The sequence below is a fragment of the Trachemys scripta genome, chromosome 1, assembly GCF_013100865.1.
Source record: "Trachemys scripta elegans isolate TJP31775 chromosome 1, CAS_Tse_1.0, whole genome shotgun sequence".
Lineage (NCBI taxonomy): Eukaryota > Metazoa > Chordata > Testudines > Emydidae > Trachemys > Trachemys scripta.
This window is the reverse complement of record NC_048298.1, coordinates 232,092,019-232,111,897: the sequence shown is the minus strand read 5'-3', so window position 1 is coordinate 232,111,897 and position 19,879 is coordinate 232,092,019. Positions and strand designations below refer to the sequence as shown.

At 42.3% G+C, this 19,879-nt stretch overlaps 1 protein-coding gene across 7 annotated transcripts in view; it reads right to left on the bottom strand.

Annotated features, from left to right (window-relative positions):
* Window positions 1–19,879, bottom strand: part of MAP4K4 (mitogen-activated protein kinase kinase kinase kinase 4) — a 251,981-nt gene that overhangs the window by 45,838 nt on the left and 186,264 nt on the right. For 3 of the 7 annotated variants that reach the window (XM_034757996.1, XM_034758000.1, XM_034758002.1), the window contains 6 exons: window positions 16,775–16,936; window positions 14,680–14,766; window positions 13,860–14,057; window positions 3,329–3,490; window positions 1,204–1,434; window positions 205–311 (listed from right to left, as the gene is read on the bottom strand). In XM_034757996.1, coding sequence (XP_034613887.1) covers window positions 205–311; window positions 1,204–1,434; window positions 3,329–3,490; window positions 13,860–14,057; window positions 14,680–14,766; window positions 16,775–16,936 — 947 coding nt within the window. The remainder of the gene's footprint in view (window positions 1–204; window positions 312–1,203; window positions 1,435–3,328; window positions 3,491–13,859; window positions 14,058–14,679; window positions 14,767–16,774; window positions 16,937–19,879) is intronic. The other 4 variants (XM_034758001.1, XM_034758003.1, XM_034757997.1 and 1 more) reach the window with 3 other exon arrangements.

Below are 19,879 nucleotides of genomic sequence, written 5' to 3'. Positions count from 1 at the left end.
CCCCTTCAAAGATGCAGAGGCAAGAAGAAAATTCATTAAGGTTTGTTGAACTATTTAGTGCCAAAGAAACTCAACATTGACTGCTAAGAGAGAATGGGTCCACTTTCCTCCTTCCTTCACATCTGAGAGATAATGCCTTTCTCTGGCTTCCAACTAACATTCCCTTACAAAACAGGAGAGAGACGGAGATCTGGGCTTACGAACCTTGTGGAGTTTCTTTGCCCTGCTTGATTATTTTGCTGCCCACTGCTCTGCAGTGGAGAATCTCGACGTGATAGGACGGGAGACCTGGACGTTGTTCTCACAGGTACCTTGGGTGAAAAAAGAAACAGTAAAAATTAATGTAGAAGGGAGAAAGGGGAAAAATTAAGATTCTCTTGCCACAGCAAATACATTTTGAACAACATTATTCTAAGTCAAAGTCAGTATAATTGAACAAAATGAAAGAAAACAAAACAAAAAAGAAAAGAAAAGAAAAAATGAAGAATCTTTAGCTGGGCTGCTGTTTGGATACTGAAAAGAACTGAAAGTTTAGACTAACATACCTAAATAGCTACCACACAAACATACATGCCCCTTACCCCCAGACTACTGAGACATTTTAAAAGAATATGGCATTTTGACTGAAGCAAAGGAGACACAAAGCAATTTGCTGAAATAGCATGAGGATTAGGAAAATAAACTCAAAGGAACCAAACGAATGCCCAGTAATGGATCAGCAGGAGACAGAGACTGGTGGGAAGCAAGAACATATTCAGAAGAAGCAAATCCCAAGCGGAAGGGAAAAAAAATATTGAATGTTTCTTTTTTGTTCATTTCCATCTAAACTTTAAATAAGTTCATGGTTTACAGCTTGGTTTTCTAACCAGAAATAGACGAAAATAAACTTTAAGCTATCATGTCAAGGATGTTTTAAATTCTTTCCTGAATATTGTAATGATTTGTTAACTTTGCATAATAAACCACTTCTCTACAAGAGCCATAGTGTGTAAATATTTGTCATTTTCATCAGAGATTGCAATTCCTTTTTTTAACATGTTATCAAGGGCCAATTGACTAGATATCTACAATATAAACTCCCTTCAAAAATACTCCCCAATCATTGCACTACTCTGTGGACCCGTTTTTTCCAGTGCGTAAATGATCACACTCTTCAAATTAAAAAAGAAAAAAAAAGCACACTTCTGTCTTTCTACTCCTTACCCTTGGAGGCACCTCGTCACTGTCTGATCTAGCCCAAGCCTTTTGAGTGGGGTCAGGTACCTCCGACTTAGAGTCAGAACTCTGATTTAGCACTTCACTGCGTGAAGGTGGATATGGGTCCTGAGAACGAAGATGGTGATGTGCAAATTTGGGAGAAGGGTCACTGAAGGAATGGGATCGCGAGACAGGGGAAACATTGTTCTTGAGAGATGCCAGATGGGACCACTGTACCTTACAAGAAAACAAAACATAAAACATTCAATGCGCTCTGTACAACTGGCTTTTTTAACAGAATAAAGGCGAGTGGGTAGGGAGAGACAAATTGGTTATGGCATAAGGCAAGCGTGAGGTGGAATCAAAAAGCAAGGAAGGTGCCCAGAGAACATAACAGACTTAGAACACAGGATGTATGCATTTTGGTGAGGTGCACTCTCCAAATACACATACACTAGTAACCAGGAAAAAAATAAACATAAGATCTGCACTATGGGCCTGATCCAGAGCCCAATGAAATCAACAGGAGCTTTTCCTCTGGCTTCACTGGACTCTGAGCAGGTCTTAGATAGCAGCACCTGTTGGATAGACAATTTGAAGCAGATATCAAAGTGAAGAAATCCATAAGTTAGGAATACTGCCAAATGTGCAAACCTAAATATGTTCTGATTTATATTATAACTAAAATCTTAAATTTACAAGACAACACAAAACTTTTGAAGGAAGATCATAAAACGAAAGCCTTTATTCCTTTACAGTATTTTTCTATATATATTACATATATAATATATATTTATATATTATGTGTGTTATATGTATATTATACGCTATGTTACATATTATATATAATGCATATTATACATTCACCATATATATCATATACTGTACACACACACACACACACACGATGGAGGCACAGCAGCAGCTCCATAATTAAAGATCCATTAGCAGTTCTATTTGTAAGCCTCAAATTGCCCCTCCACCCTATTCCCCTCTCAATTGCGAGCTCAGTAAGCCATTTGTTTGAAAAATGCTTTCTGAAACAGATTAGGAGGAAAACCCTTTCCAGATAAGATCATATAACTCTAGGATACATTGTTTTCACCCACTCAATCAACAGTTAGCATTTAACCTTAGTTTTATGAGGGTCTCTCTATTTGGCTTTATAAATGTATTATTGAATTGTTTTATTACACAAAGCTGTGCAAGAGACAGATTCATTTGAGTACAAGTCAAAGGCAGGACTTCAGAAATAGTTGACATGGTTAGCATAAAGTAACACACACAAGCCCAAGATTATCAAATACTGCTACAAGTCTCTCTGAAAGCCAGGAAAATCTGAGTTGAGGATTAAATTTGGTCACGATTCCTCCCACTCTCCCTTCTGATCAGATTTTGCAGTTGTCCCAAACATTTGCAATAGTTCGTCACAACAAGGTAAGCAGGGACAGTTTTAGTCATCACTGTCAATTATGTATAGACTTATCAAAAGAAAAAAAGGCAACATTTTATGTTCTGCATGGATACATAAGTTGCATGCCAAGTTTAATTAAACTGATTTATTTAAATTTTATATCTAGCCTTTTTGTAAATCTTAGCTTGTATTTATTTGTACATTCATACTCTAAACTCGATAAACCACAGGCTCCCAAAATTTAGAGATTCATTAGGAAACAGGACAACCAAGACAATCAATTGTTCTTGCATCTAGTTAGTTTTCCTACAGGGATGTAAAAGTCAAGCCTGGTTATTTTGTTCTTGGACATCATCTCCAGTAATAAAATGCTGTTTGGACCACATTATGACCAGTCTAACCTCACTGTAGCTTTGACTGGAATGAAGCCAACCAACCATTCTGCTGATGCACAGGTAGCGACAGAACGCAGCTAGCTCTCTTAGGTAGGCTGACTCTGCTCAGAAGTAAAAAGCAATGAAACCCACATGCTTATCACTAAAATAAGCAGGCATGACTCTGAATACAATCAGAGAGCCAATCTGTTGAATAAGTCACATTGAAAAGTAGTAATACACTTTAAATATGTATTTTTATATGCCAAGATCTTCAAACCTAAAGTTAAGTGAATTGGGGCCTCTAGTTTTCTCCATCCATTCAAAGATTTTCTGCTTTTACCTGGGGTTCCACTGGTCTTTGCAGTGCAGGCTGAACAGGCTCTGAGTTTCCATTGGAAAAGGACTCTGATCTTGAAGGCACTGGTGGCTCCAACACTTTGCCCGTCTGTTTGGACTGTGCTTCAGGGGACCCCTGATTAGTTTTTCTAAATCTATCGTCCACCTAAACCAAAGTTACAGAATGTTAGAAGCAGTTGTCAATGAAGTGGAGTATGTAGGAATAAGAGAGCAACCACCTCTCTTTCTTTACAAACACATTTTATGTTTGAAGAAAAACTTTCCCCAGGTACGTGAAATGCTGAACGAGAAGGAGCAAAATAGCAGGTAAGTCTAGACTGGAATACGTACCCGGATAAAGGGTGGAGGCAGTGAGACATGCCTTGACAATGAAAAACTTATACAGTCTTGTCAACCTCAAGAGATCATAATTTTTCAGGTGTAAAAAACCCCATCAAATCACATTGTTTAGTCTGTCTTCTCTACTCCTCAACTAATGTGAGTGAGAATTTTAGGTTGGAACATCAGCCTTTAGTGCACACAAAAATGCCTCTCCCTGGATGGAGACTGCCCTTATCCTCTCCTCACCCTTAATACAGGGAAACTGCCATCCATTTCCTGGTGCTGTCTCTAGTCTCTCCTCTCCTGGTTTATTTCCTTTGATAAAAGGAGGAATGGATGGTACATAGTTTGAGAATCGCTGACCTAATTAATGCATCACCATTCACACCTGCACACAGAACTTGCAAACTTTTTAGGGTAGATGAGTTATAGATATATGTATTAAAGAACTTTAAACTTATATCAGTTTGTATAACTGTTAATGCCACAATATGTGATTGTTTTAGCCTTTTGCAAGGAGCAACCGTTCCCTGACACTCCTCTCTATCCGACTTCTCTGCCAGACAGTAGCGTAGCAAGTGGGGTTCAGGGGAAGCAGCCGTTTCCCCACAGCACATTTTCAAAAAGCGGTTCGCCTGCCGGCCGGTGCTGAACTCCTGCAAACAAGGGGGGTCAGCATGGCCGGAGGAGCCCTGGGGAGGGGGCGGCACGACCGGAGAGGTGGGGGGGCGCAGCAGGGCGACCCGCAGCCAATGGGGGGGTGGCGGGCGCGGCCGGAGGAGGCAGAGCGGGGGGGGGGGGGCAGCAGGGCAGCCTGCAGCCGCGGCCAGAGGAGCGAGAGGGGGCGCAGCAGGGCGGCCCACAGCCGTGGCCGGAGGAGCAAGGGGGGGTGTAGCAGCTGGAGGAGCCGGCAGCCAATGGGGGGAGGGGGGGACAGCACAGCCGGAGGAGCCAGCTGGGGGGGAGGGGGCGGCGTGGAGCAGCCAAGGGGTGTGTGGCCAGAGGAGGAGCCATGGGTGGGGTGGGGGTGCCTTTTTTATGTTTGCTCTCCCTGCTCTTAGATTCTGGCTATGCCATTGCTGTCAGAGACTTGCCATCACTTTCCCTCTCCCCTGACTCTTCCCTTCCCTCTCCTGTTTCTCCACCTCTGCTTTCCCTCCCCTACCAACTCCTGCCATGCCTCCACCTGCTGTGGACCCACTTCTAGCCCCTCCTTCCCCAAAAACCCTAAATCTTCCTCCCCCTCGCTCTCCTCTTTTACAGAGTCTTTGCTGTTCATCATAGTCTCTGTATCCTGGCCAGCTCCCTGAACCATGCAAACCATCATTTTGCCCATGGACATGGCTTTAATCTCACTAAAAAGAGGGGAAATGGCAGCCATCTTTATTAAGGGCAGCCTCACTTTCACATGCAGATAGACTGTAGGGAAATGGTGGCCATCTTGCTAGCTACAGACCCATTGACAGAAATAGGAGATGGTGGCCATTTTGAGTACATGAAAATTCATGAGTGGGCAGCCTTTCATCATGTTTCCAAGAACACACCCAAATTGCTCGAGTCATGATACAATCGCAATAGTTGGCAATACAGGTTATAATACTCCAATTTACTAGAGAAATTTACTGATCAACAGTGTTTTCTTCTCAGCTTGTAAGACAGGAAGATAAATGAAAACAAAGCCATTATCTTTATAACTTAAAAAAATATTTTCCATATAATATTAGTTCTAACTAAAAGAAAGAATCTATGGAAGATTTTTTAATAGATAGATTTATTTCATAGAACTTACTTCTTCCACAAGCCAAAATATTTGGACTGCACCTCTCTTCCTGCAAATACAGGTCAGATTTGTGCATAAGGCTGCAGTATTTGACGACAGATCTTCTGCCCTCATGTCAGGTGAGTATTTCCAAAGCTCTATCGCAACATAACAGTCTGATTTAGTAGAATAAACAGAATTGAACTACCATCTTATCTGTGTTAACTGTACAGATGGGCCCTACAGATAGAGGCTATTGCATAGTAACGTGGAGAACTTATTTTGGGTGACACCAACTGGAAGAGGGGTCAGTCCCAGAAAGGAAATCAGGTGACCAAGTTTCCATTCTGGATCTTTACCTCTCCCAGTCTGCGACAACTGGAACAAAGTGTGTATTAAGGAAAAGTTAGTAAGGAGAGAGAGGGAAGACAGATAGATGGGAAAGTTGAAGTTGCAGGAGCTGTCGGAGGCCTGTATCCCGAAAAAGGGAAAACGGTTTGTGGGCAGGAGATTTAGACTGAGCTGGATGAGCGAGCGTCTCAGAGGGGTGATTAAGAAAAAACAGAAAGCGTACAAGGAGTGGAAGATGGGAGGGATCAGCAAAGAAACCTACCTTATTGAGGTCAGAGCATATAGAGATGGAGTGAGAAAGGCCAATAGCCATGTAGAGTTGGACCTTGCGAGGGGAATTAAAACCAATAGCAAGAGGTTTTATAGCCATATAACTAGGAAGAAAACAAAGAAAGAAGAAGTGGGACCGCTTAAGACTGTAAATGGAGTGGAGATTAAGGATAATCTAGGCATGGCACAATGTCTAAACGAATATTTTGCATTGTCTTTAATGAGGCTAATGAAGGGCTTAGGAATAATGGCAGCGTGACGGATGGGAATAAAGGAGGGGGGGTTGACATTACTATAACCGAGGTAGAAGCCAAACTCGAACAGCTTAATGGGACTAAATCGGGCGGACCGGATGATCTTCATCCGAGAATATTAAAGGAACTGGCGCGAGAAATTGCAAGCCCGTTAGCGATAATTTTTAATGAATCGGTAAACTCAGGGGTGGTACCGTTTGACTGGAGAATAGCTAATGTGGTTCCTCTTTTCAAGAAGAGGAAAAAAAGTGACCCAGGTAACTACAGGGCTGTTAGTTTAACATCTGTAATATGCAAGGTCTTGGAAAAAATTTTGAAGGAGAAAGTAGTTAAGGACCTTGAGGTCAATGGCAATTGGGACAAATTACAACACGGTTTTACGAAAGGTAGATAGTGCCAAACCAATCTGATCTCCTTCTTTGAGAAAGTAACAGATTTTTTAGACAAAGGAAATGCGGTGGATCTAATATACCTCGATTTCAGCAAAGCGTTTGATATGGTACCGCATGAGGAATTATTGGTTAAATTGGAAAAGATGGGGATCGATATGAAAATCCAGAGGTGGATAAAGAACTGGTTAAAGGGGAGACTGCAGCAGGTCGTACTGAAAGGTGAACTGTCAGGTTGGAGAGAGGTTACCAGTGGAGTTCCTCAAGGTTCGGTTTTGGGTCCGATTTTATTTAATCTATTTATTACTGACCTCAGAACCGAATGTAGGCGTGTGCTGATAAAGTTTGCGGATGACACAAAGTTGGGAGGTATTGCCAATTCGGAGAAGGATCGGGATATCCTGCAGGGAGATTTGGATGACCTTGTAAACTGGAGTAATAGTAATAGGATGAAATTTAATAGTGAGAAGTGTAAGGTTATGCATTTAGGGATGACTAACAAGAATTTTAGTTATAAGCTGGGGACGCATCGACTGGAAGTAATGGAAGAGGAGAAGGACCTCGGAATCCTGGTTGATCGCAGGATGACTATGAGTCGGCAATGTGACGTGGCCGTGAAAAAAGCTAATGCGGTCTTGGGATGCATTAGGCGAGGTATTTCTAGTAGGAATAAGGAGGTGCTGGTTCTGTTATACTGGTGAGACCTCATTTGGAGTACTGTGTGCAGTTCTGGTCTCCCATGTTTAAAAAGGATGAATTCAAACTGGAACTGGTACAGAGAAGGGCCACTAGGATGATCCGAGGAATGGAAAACTTGTCGTATGACTCGAGGAGCTCCGTTTGTTTACCTTAACCAAAAGAAGGCTGAGGGGGTATATGATTGCTCTCTTTAAATATATCAGAGGGATAAACATCAGAGAGGGAGAGGAATTATTTCAGCTCAGTACTAATGTGGACACGAGAACAAATGGATATAAACTGGCCATCAGGAAGTTTAGGCTTGAAATTAGACGAAGGTTTCTAACCATCAGAGGGGTGAAGTTCTGGAACAGCCTTCCGAGGGAAACAGTGGGGGCAAAAGACCTCTCTGGCTTTAAGATTAAGCTTGATAAGTTTATGGAGGGGATGGTTTGATGGAATAACGTGATTTTAGTCAATAGGTCAATAACGTGCCATCGCTGGTAATTAGTAACAATGGTCAATGATGGGATATTAAAAGTTACTACAGAGAACTTTTCCCGGTGGGTCTGGCTGGAGAATCTTGCCCGCATGCTCGGGGTTCAGCTGATCGCCATATTTGGGGTCAGGAAGGAATTTTCCTCCAGGGTAGATTGGCAGAGGTCCTGGAGGTTTTTCGCCTTCCTCCGCAGCATGGGTCAGGGGTTGCTTGCTGGGCAGGGGTCGCTTGCTGGAGGATTCTCTGCGACTTGAAGTCTTTAAATCATGATTTGGGGACTTCAACAGCGGAGTCAAGGGAGAGAATTATTCCAAGAGTGGGTGGGTCAGCTTTTGTGGCCTGCATCATGCGGGAGGTCAGACTAGATGATCATAATGGTCCCTTCTGACCTTAAAGTCTATGAGTCTATGAAATGTTCTTCCACTTCCCTAAAATTAGAAGCATTAATCTGTTTTGGAATCACTGCCTGGCGCACCGTCCTGCCAAAGGATCTGCTGCAGAGGAACAGAGATCAATCCTGCACTACTCCATGAAAGTGTTGAGAGGTGACCTGGTGGCAGGTGGATTGATTTCTTTTTGTGGATTTTTGCTCAAGAGGCCACTATGGATCCCCTTTGGGCACTGCTTTATCTGAATATGCTTCTGCAATGAAGGAATTGTTCCATGTTACTGTGGAGCATTTGCATGATTTCAGGCCGGAGCATTAGGGTAGTAGTAAGTGAATAACTATGTTTCCCTGAACTGGTCAGTTCTATGTTTTTTAAAAACTGTTCTCCTCACATCCAATATCATTAATGCTTTTTCTTTAAAGTGGTGAAGTTGGGGGAGAAATTAAGGAAGAATGATTTCCTGTGAGGTTTGGAACAGAGTTTACTTTGGCTACCAATGACCCTGGAATACCATGAGCTACTGTATCCTCTTGGAAAATGCAAGGAGGCTCAAGAAAAAAATATACAGGGATTGGTTTGTTAGAGCTTGTAGCATTATGAGTAGATCTCGGGTAGGAAAGACAAAGCAGCACATTATCTCAAACCAATAATCAGATGTAAAGAATCTCATCCCTTTATGTTAGTGTTTAGTGATGAATCATGACATGCCCTGGTGAAGGTGTTAGGCCCAAATCCATAATGCTGGAAGGCTGTGTTTTCTAGACTTGATCTTCTATCTTGATATCAGTAGGAGAAATCCGTCTGATCCCCTTTGTACGCCAAGAAAAAGGAATGCCTGTGTGAGGCTAGAAGAGTCTCTACTGTTTTGGCATATCATCCCAACGTATTTAGGACTTGCTGCTCAATAGTCCAGCTGTTGGACTCAGGTAGCCTGAAGCGGGACACTAGAACAGGAGTTCCTGCCCTGCTGTGAAGATGGAATGGAGCCTTCTGAGATATCTCCACTACATCCAAGTACCATGGTGCTGTTGGCCATTTTGGAGTGATAAGAATGACTGGACCTCCTTCTTTTTGATATTATGGATCATTCTTTCTAGTACAGTGGTTCTCAAACTGGGGGTCGCAAGGTTATTACCAGGGGGTCGCGAGCTATCAGCCTTCGCGCATGCCGAGGCGCTGGCTGTCAGCCATGCACGGGGCTGACAGCCCAAGCCCTTCAAAGCTGGGTGGCTGGAGAGCAGCGGCTGCTGGCCAGGCACCCAGCTCTGAAGGCAGCGCCGCCCCCATCTGCAGTGCAGAAGTAAGGGTGGCATGGTATGCTAGGGGTGATCACTTTTGGCAGGGGTCATCGCGGTCTGAAATATTTTCAAAGAGAGTCCCAGCAAAAAAAAGTTTGAGAAACCCTGTTCTAGTAGCACAAGTGAGGGGTGACAGCTCGGAGACAATTGTCTGGTTCCTGTCCAAGCTTTCCTGCATTGGGAAATTCTAGCTCTCCTTGTGTCTATTTCAACTTCTACGTGGATGATCCTCATCGAAGATCCAGGGGAGCCTATAAGTTTAATATGAACCCATGTGCCTGAAGTAGGAAAATGGTTCCCTGGCAATAATGCTCTGGTGAGATTTTTTTTTTATGACAACCTCAGATGACAAACAGTAATAGTGACTGGGTATATGTAGATAAGCTTCTGCCAGGTGCACTGATAAGTAAAATGTTTCCTGGATTGATTGCAACAATAGTGGAACCTGGAGCCTCCATCCTAAATTTTGTCATTTCCATTGCCCAGTTCAGCCTCCTGAAGTCTAAATAGACCCGACTCCACTATAATCTTTTCTTTAGATATGAAGAAAATAAGATAAAGCCCTGAGCACCTTTTGTCTTGAGTGACAGGCTCTACTGCCTCTAGCTTTAGGAGGTGTGATGTCTCTTTCAGAACGTATACAGGCTGCACTATCTGAATTTGATTGGAAACAACAGTGTTTGAAAGTGGGATGGTCTATACATTTCCAGACAGAGACAGGCTCTGTTTCAGTCTGGACAATGGAAGGGTTAGTCCTGTTTTCCAAGCTGAGCTTTCCTCCAGTGTTCCAGGTCCAACTCCAGGGGTAAGATGAATCTTTTTTCTGATATTTTTGTTGTTGTTTGGAATTTGAAGAGCCCTCGTAGGAGGGTTTGTAATTCTTCTTGGACTTCACTGGAGTGGGGAGCAAACCCACTTTGGCTTGATCATGCTATCAGCCACCACCTCAACTGGCTGTGCTCCTCCCCAAACAGGATTCCTCCTGAGGATTTTGAGGCACAGAGGATTTACTTTGAATAATCACTTCTTGTCAACGCTTCAGCCCGAGAGTTACTGACTGGTCACCAGAGTTAATTGCCACAGCTCCCGCATAGGCTGGAGAGTCAGTGGGCCCCTCTACCACACACACACACACACACACACACATACATATACTGGGTCAGACCAAAGGTCCATCTAGCCCAGTATCTGGTCTTCCAACAGTGGCCAATGCCAGGTGCCCCAGAGGGAATGAACAGATCAGGTAATCATTAAGTGATCCATCCCTGGTCACCCATTCCCAGCTTCTGGCAAACAGGCTAGGGACACTATCGTTGCCCATCCTGGCTAATAGGCATTGATGGACCTATCCTCCATGAATTTATTTAGTTCTTTTTTGAAGCCTGTTATAGTCTTGGCCTTCACAACATCCTCTGGCAAGGAGTTCCACAGGTTGACTGTGCGTTGTGTGAAAAAATATTTCCTTTTGTTTGCTTTAAACCTGCTGTCTATTAATTTCATCTGGTGATCCCTAGTTCTTGTGTTATGAGGAGGAGTAAATAACAACACTTCCTTATTTACTTTCTCCACACCAGTCATGATCATATAGACCTCTATCATATCCCTCCCTTAGGCATCTTTTTTCCAAGCTGAAAAGTCCCAGTTTTATTAATCTCTTCTCATATGGCAGATGCTCCATGGCCCTAATAATTTTTGTTGCCCTTTTCTGAACCTTTTCCAATATATCTTTTTTGAGATGGGGCGACCACATCTGCACACAGTATTCAAGATGTGGACGTACCATGGATTTATATAGAGGCAATATGATATTTTCTTTCTTATCTATCCTTTTCTTAATGAGTTCCAACATTCTGTTCACTTTTTTGACTGCTGCTGCACACTGAGTGGATGTTTTCAGAGAAATATCCACAATAACTGTCATTGTCATTGACCCAGACGACGTATCTGCTGCATCAACCGCTGAATAAAGTGTGGTTCTGGCCACCATCTTATATTCTTCAATAAGAGCCTGGAAGTAAGCTCTGTCTTGCTGTGGTAATTTGTCTACTAAGCCTGTGAATTTGGAATCATTCAGATAGTTGTTTTTAGTCTTAGACTGATTGCTCGCTATATGAAACTGAAGGCTAGAAAAAGGCTGGTTTCTTCCCAACAAGATATTTAGCCTCCTTGTTTTAAGATGATGTTGTCTAGATATCTCTGTAGCAGCCTATACAACCAGAGAGCTCAGTGCAGGGTGGGTAAAGAGAAATTCCACTCCTTTAGCTGGAATGAAATAATGTTTCTCTGCCTTCTTGTGGGTTGCGGCGTATGTGGCTGATGTATGCCAGACTGCTCTAGCAGCTTCCAGACTAGCTTCATTAACTGGACCTGCTATTTGACTGGATCTAGTGGTTTGCAGGATATCCCAGAGTTTGTGTTGAGGGTCCTGAACCTCCTTGAGGGAGATCAGGTGTTCCTCTACCACCCTTTGCAATAAATCCTGAGCTATTTATGGTCATCTGGAAGGGATGGAGATGCTTCATCAGGAGTTGAAGATGACAACCTTGTTGGTACTGGCGGAAATGGTTCTTAGTCCTCCTCTTCCATGGGGTCAGGAGGAAATTCTGACTTTTCCCTTGGAGTGGAATGGTGGAGTGACTCAATGGCAGAAAGCATGGGCTCTGTATATCTGGCATATGGGTCCCAGGTTCCCCAGTATGGCCAGTACACTGGGTCAGGAGGAGGTTGTGGGGGTCCCCATAGCATGGGGCAAATGTCAAGATAGAGGTTGGTACAAAGGAGGCTCTGGATCTCCTATCTGAACTAACATGTTTCAGAGGAGAAGATGATAGCTCCTCTGGTGGTTCAGATTTTCCCAAAGAAGAGAAGAAAGGCTCTGGATCCAATGGAGATACCAATGGTTCCGACAGAAGAAAGATGGCAGATGGAAGAGGGGATAGGCTTCTGTCAACAGTAACATCTCCTGATAAAGGTCCTGATGCTGGGAGAAACTGAAGCTCGGGAAGAGCAAAGACATGTTCTGGTATAGTTATAGGTCTCTGACCTCCCAAGAGCAAGGGGTAGGATCCACTCGTGCCAAAGGGGGCAGAGGAGGGAGGCTCCATGTGGCCAGAGTAAAAGACAGTGATGGTACCGCCAGCAGTAGCCCTTAGGGGTTGAACAAGCAGATTTGCTCGATTTAGGCAGAGCTGTGTCGGACGTCTTTGAAGCAAACATAGAGGAAGACCTGTTCTTATGCTTCTACAAGCATTCTTTGCCTTCCCAATCAGACCACAACAGGGCATCTGTGGGTATGGATTGCTCTGCAACAGAGTCGGACCTCATGACGGGAGGCACATTCCATGTTGATTCAAGCCAATGTACCTGGAATCCTTCAGCCTGAATCCAACTGTGGCCTCACGGCTTACTCCATGGCATAATCCAATGTGGGAGGCGGGGAATCTATCTAACTAGGAAAAAAAACTCTGGTAAAATCTATAAAAACTATTAAAAACTTACTAATTGTAAGGAACTATACACAAAAGGCACTAAGGCAATCTTTGAAATATTTACAGATTGAAGAAATCCAAAGGAGAGTTGCAGACATGGGAGGTTCCAACCAAGGTCATGCAGTGGTAAGAAGGAACTGGAGAGACAGTCGGTCTGCTCCACTCTTTATTCCTTCAGTTGGAAGCACAAGGAAGACCAGGCCACATGCGCAGACCAGCAGACACTACTTGCAAGAATTCTATAACTTCAGCTGCATGGAGCACATGCGCACCCACAGTGACATACACAGATGGACCAGCACTTGAAGTACAGCTGTTCATGATAAAAATACATGTCCACTATGAAGTAGGTGAAACTACTGTGATTTAACAAACTTGAAACCAGTTCTCACTACTGCCCTCGTTGAGAACTTTTCTTTCCATCCTTTATATATAAGCCTCCCTGGGCCTCAGAGCCTAGGGATCTAGCCTGAGCCAGAACATCTGCTCTGCTAATTTTAGCTCTGCAGCGTGAGCCTGGGTCAGTTGACCTGGACTCTGAGACTCGCTGCCATGGGGTTTTTTTTGTTTTGTTTTGTTCTGTGCAGATGTACCTTAAATGACTTAAAAACCTAATTCCAATTTTCAAAAGTGATTTAGGCTTCTAAGTTCCACAGTGAGCCTCATAAGAGCCTACGTCACTTTTGAAATGACTACCCAACATCTCATTTTGGTACTTTTGAGCCCCGTTATAACAGAATCATAGCTGGCAAGATGATGTTTGATCACTGAGGTCAGAGGAGCACATAATGGGAATAATATCAGAGAGCAAAAGTTACCTCACGTGCTCTTTCAGAAGGTTCATAATGGGATTTAGGCTCAGGGATATGATAGCTTTGTTTATTCCTTTCTTGCTGCTGCTGCTGATGCCGCCTATGATCATGCTGCAGTGACAGGAGATACGCTTGCTCCTGTTGCAACTGGCGCTGGAGTCTCTCTGCTTGTCGATGCTCCTCCATCTCTCGCCATCTGTATTCCTTTGAGAAAACGTGTGAGTAATTCAAGATGTGACATAGAACTTATGGAAGGTATTTCCCTTTCCATCCCATTAACCAAAATGCATTTTTTTTCCCTTAAGTATAAGGTATAGAGAACTAACTTGGACCAAAATGGCATATATGTTTCCTGTTGGGAAAGTTGAGAGTGTTTTGCTATCCTTGACGGAACTGGAGAGCTACAGCAAAATGTATTTTAATACAAAATTATTTAAAGTAAATCCACTGTAATGTTCAAGAAACAATGATTTGGAACAACACTAGGCCATTGTATCCTTGGGTTGATTTACATATCATGTGCTTTTGATCTGCAGCATAAGCACTCTAGTTCTTCACTGAATGCCAAGGTCTGTTCAAAAACTTGACCACCAAACCAAAACTGTTCAACTTTAACATAAATCCTCCTCTTACTGCACAGAAAGCAGTATGACCACATAGTACTTCTCATGTGTGCCTGTCAGCCCACTACACTAGCATAAATGGCCTTTTAATCAAGCTCCATTGTTCATACAGTAGGTGCAGCTGTGTCCGACTAAGGGAAGCCTAGGACTGGCCAGATGAATGAATCCTATAGCTACTGAACAAAACAGATACAGTGCGTTACCAGTAACATGGCCTGCTCCTGGAGCAGCTGCTGCTGAAGAATTTCCAAGTGCCGCTGCTCCTCTTCTAGCTGTCGCCTGATATACTCCTGTCACATAGAAATTACCCAGCAATAAATTTATTCAAAAGGAATGCATCAGAACCACCTGAGTGGAACACCACAAGCTACTTTCCCAGTCATCTTTAGTAATAAATTCCCTTAGTGCTGGATTAATGCCTAGAGAACAATTTAGAAAACCCTATAATCTAAAATTCTTAGTTGGCTGGTGTATCCTGGTTTGGACTACTGTAATATTCAGGGCATGGGCCATAGCTTGTTTATGTATTTTGAAAGTGGTTTCAAAAGAAGCAAATGCACTTAAAAGTTTGAGAGTTAAACACAGCAAGTCTTACTCAATACAGCCAACACAAATCACATGCAAGTTTGATTAAAAATTAGTGTTTCACACTTGTGTGATGAACAGTTAGCAACAGCAAGAGCCAGGCTTAGTATAGGCAGACCTTGTGCAAGCTTCCCCACGGGGGCTCTGCCAAATCTCACATCTGACCTGCCATCTCCCCTACTAGCCCAATCAGAAGCCTCTCCTAAGCAGACACTGCCAATCTTGCTGAATTATGCGATGGTTATGACACAAACAAACATCCACTAGGAAACAGATTTTAGACCAAACAAACTCATTTTCTCTTGTGACCTAGCCTACATCGAGAGGTCAAAAGCTAATACGTTTACCCACTATGTCACCAGGCCCCCATACCAACTCTAACTATGAAGCACCCTATCCAAGCAGATAACATCCTATCATGCAAATAATGGAAGTATGTAATATATGCATGCGTGCAACATGTATACACACACACGTACAGTGTATGCATAAAGAAATTAATGGGTCAGTGCTATGGAGACGGGAGCTACAGAAAAGTCTAATGATAGATCAATGATGTACACCAGTTTATCACAGGAACCCTGGCAAGTCCACAGGTCAGGTTAAGAAAAATAAAGAAGAAATGTGTTACATTTCTTTAAAACATGTAGCGGCACAATTTGACTGTTTCAGGTAATGTTTGCCATCATTGCCACTGCATTTCTGTGATTTCATAATTAGCATCTGTACATTTTAAGGTGCTACTTGGGATAAAAGGCATCTGCCTAAAAGCAAATTACGCTTCATTGATTCATCCCAGTAGGCTCAAACTTTTATTTTGTGCCCCATCACTCCAAAATGTCTTAAAACAAAAACAAAAAGTCCATTGCATTCAGAAGGGCAACAGTCCATAATATAAGGTACCAAACCTTTAAGTAGATGTGAGATATTTCTGACCAAATCCTGCTCCCACCAAAATTACTGGGAATTTTGGTATTGACATCTGTGAAAGCAGGATTGGGCCCTTCATTTGGAATGAATATTTACAGAGCACACAAAGTAATTACCCTGATTAAAGTTTATAAAGGGTTTTTAAGTGTGCAGGTTTCATGCATAAGTTCCACAGCTCAGTGACAGTTTGAAAGACCTCACTTGTACTTTAAACATTAAGAGCACATTTACAGTACATAAGATATTCTAAATGTTGTCTGAATTGGCATACATGACTGTGGATCCCCCCCATCACCACCACCACATAGAAAAGGAAAATACTGTACAACTCAAATTAATATAGTGTTAAGGGTTCATTTTTCAACTCCGCGTATTCAGAGTTATAACTAAGCCTTTGACTTAACTCATCCAGCATGCCAAAGCATCACAAATAATATGTCTATCTTCCTCTGAGGTCTTCTGGACCTGGCTGATCCTGTGAGAACTACTGTTCAACAAGGAGAATCAAGAACCCATTTTCAGTATTTGCAGATTCCATCTTCAAAGGATTTTAGTCAAATGCTGGGTGCAAATTTAGCTCAGAGCCTTCTGTGGGTGACATTTAAGACTTCACTTTGCAAGCAACATGAAGGTCCCCGTAGAGCTTTATGTTCTACTTTTCTGTGTTTTTTGTCAAGGACAACAGAGAGGTCGGCTGGACTCCTCGGTGTTAGTTCTTTTATATTTAACTAATTCTTAAAAAAATAGAATAATAAACCTAATGCACATGTACCATGGACTCACCTGCTCTCTCTCCACTCTCCTCTTCTCTTCCTCTGCTCTCCTCCTCTCTTCCTCTTCCTTACGCCTCCTCTCCATTTCTTCTAACCGTCTTTTCTCCTCCTGTTCTCTTCGCCTCTGCTCACGCTCTTGTTGCCTTCGAGCTTCCCGTTCTCTTCTTTGTTGCTAGAGCAGGGGGGAAAAATAAAACGTTACTTTTATGGTTACCAAAGAGAGAAAGCTGGGGTTGATTTCTACTGGAAGGCTGGTAAGTAAAGTTTGTAGGCCCCAGCAACTAACAAAAGAGTGTTCTTTAATGTGCAGTAAACTATTGCATACATAAAAGGCAAATATCCTGACATCATCAGTTATACTCTTGAGCTTCTTCACAAGGCTGCATATAACATTTTCCCAAACACTAAGGGGTTCACTGCTGCTGCTGCCCCAAGACCAGATGTAAAGTTCAAACTCAAGCATCTTTGAAGAAAGAATGCAGTGAGGTAGTAATATACAATCAGTCACCTTCTGAATTCCATCAGCCTTTCCCATTATCCAAATTTTGCCAAAAAAAGAAAATGAAATGAAATAATCCCTTTCTGGATCACTTGCAGCAAAAATAACAATCCTATGAATATTTGATAAGCTTTTTAGTCAACATGATATGTTGTATGCTAAGAATTTAACTGCTGGTGCAACAACCTAACTGATGAAAAGGCGCCATACATTTTTTTGCCAGTGAATTAATGTGTTAATGAAGAACTGAGGCTGCCCAGAAGTGCCTCACCTTTCCACAACATAAAATGCACCTATTTTTAAACCTCTGAAAATCAAGAAACACAGGGTTTACATCTTTATGGTCGCAGAGATAAGCTTCCAAACATGAATCAAATATAAGCTGGTGCAGTGATGTCTGCATGAGTCTGCAGACAACCCTGAACAATAGCTCTGAGAGGTGTGAACTGATAGATTCATGTCCATACAGCACAAACTTAGTAAGCAAGACTGATATTTATGCTTCAGTCTAACTGCTGATAATTGTAGCGGAACCGTCCAGCTAATGAGCCTACCTCAAAATCTCAAACTGCCTCCCACGCGTCCTCGAGTGCCAAGAGACCCAGCTGTCTCCTGCTTAGCTGCCAAAACCTATCTCCCCTGACAATTTCTACAATGTGCTTACGTGCTTCTAATACAGAATTCTACAACTTGTTGAGAATAAAATTTAGAAGGCCTGTAACAGGAGATAACTATAATGATTATTCTTTTTCACATTTAATTCAATAAAAATTCAAGTTTTTAGTTTATCTGAAGCTGCCACCGAATCATCAGTCTGCTGAGCAAGAGTGCCACAGTGAGCAGGGGCCTTGGCAGAGAATTTAGTCAAACCTGTGATGGAGTTCACATGGCCATGGCTATAGGTGCTCTCTCTGCAATTGTGCATACTGAAGCACTAAAGGCCATGCTTCACTCCCCTCTCTTCCTGCACCTGCTGCTTGCTTTACTAAGTACACACACAACTTGACTGCTCATTGTACAGTAAGTAAAAATGCAACTGCTTTTTTCTTCCCACTGGGATCAACACTTTGCCCCGGGTGTAGAGGAGAGTGGTTGAGAGGAAGGTGACTAATGCAGTTTAAGGCTCAGAAATACATCGCTAATGCTCTACGCTTCCAGTGCTTCTTGACTAGTAGCGCTTTTGAAAGCTACATGGCTTTCTTAGAGATATTTATTCATATACACCCACACCACATCTATTGGCAGCATTCCTGCTTTTCTTTAGAGTCACCTGGGATTCACCACCACCTTCCTTCTCTTCCAATTTCATTAGACATAATTATGCTCTTTCCTCCAGTACGTATTCTAGATGTCTCTACACACACAACCTTTGCACTTTTCCCTCTCAGTAGGCACCCAGATTTCTCTGATTTAAACAACTTCTCTTCAACGAGTAGAGATACAAAAATAGTAAAGGCAGCTCAGGAAAACAGTGGAGTTCTTAGGTTTTACTACTTGTTTTTTAAACCATATTAAAAAGGGTTAAGTGGGCTCTTTTGTTTCAGAATCTACAAATCTCTTGTCAAACAAATTCTGTATTTAAGTGAAAACATTCAGGTGCTTCTTGGCTAATCAAGTCTCAAGGGCTCTAAATTATGAAGCAGAACAATTTGGTTGTCCAGAGAATGCAAGAGGCAACAAACTGTGATTAGTTAAGATGCATGTTTATTAGCTCTAACTCTTCTTATACACAATTGCTCTAACACTTCTTAAACATAATTTTTTCTAAAAAATTAATTCTAGGCTTAATTTCTTGACCCCCAAAAAGCAAAGACAAAAATACTTTCTGGACACAAATAGTCATCATAGATCAACATTTCTTTCTAGTTATTGCTGCGGGGCCAGCAATAAATAAACTACGCTGGTTTGTTGCAGTATCTATAGCCCTGTCGGGTCATAACAACAGATCTTAAAATTATATTATTCAGATTACTTTCTTGCTAGCCTCCTCCCGCATTTCAACTTGAGCTATTCTCAAAATACTGACAGCTAAAAATCAAGTCAGAGATAGAGACAATGTTTGCTCTACCTAAAAGAAATACTTTATACCAGCTATCAAATTATATAAATCCTTAATATGCAATTTATTGGCTCACGAGACACTCAGCTGCTTGGTTAGTGTCACTAATAAGCTTGGAGAAAGAAAGATAGATAATGAGAATAATGCAGTTCTAAGATCCATCTTCATGACATACCAGAGCTAGAAATGGAATTGGTATACCATTGGGAAGACGAGAATCCCAGCATGTGTTTCTCATCTTCATGGTTCACAAGATATTGCCCTTTCAATCTGACACAGTCTCTCTGTCGAACAGTATTTATTGACACGATACAGGATATATTGCAAATCATGGACCAGTGTCTTTCATTCCTTGGAAGATGGGCACAGTTTGGGTCATTTTAATGAGATGAATCTATCATTTCTTGAAGCTATGGAGAGGTTTTCAGCAGTGACTATAAATAGAAACGCCTGATAAGATAGCAACAAACAAACGAACAACAACAAAGGAGTTCAAAGTTGACTGGAAGAGTGTGGCACTCTGTACCTCAGAACAGCAGCCTGGAACCCCCATATTC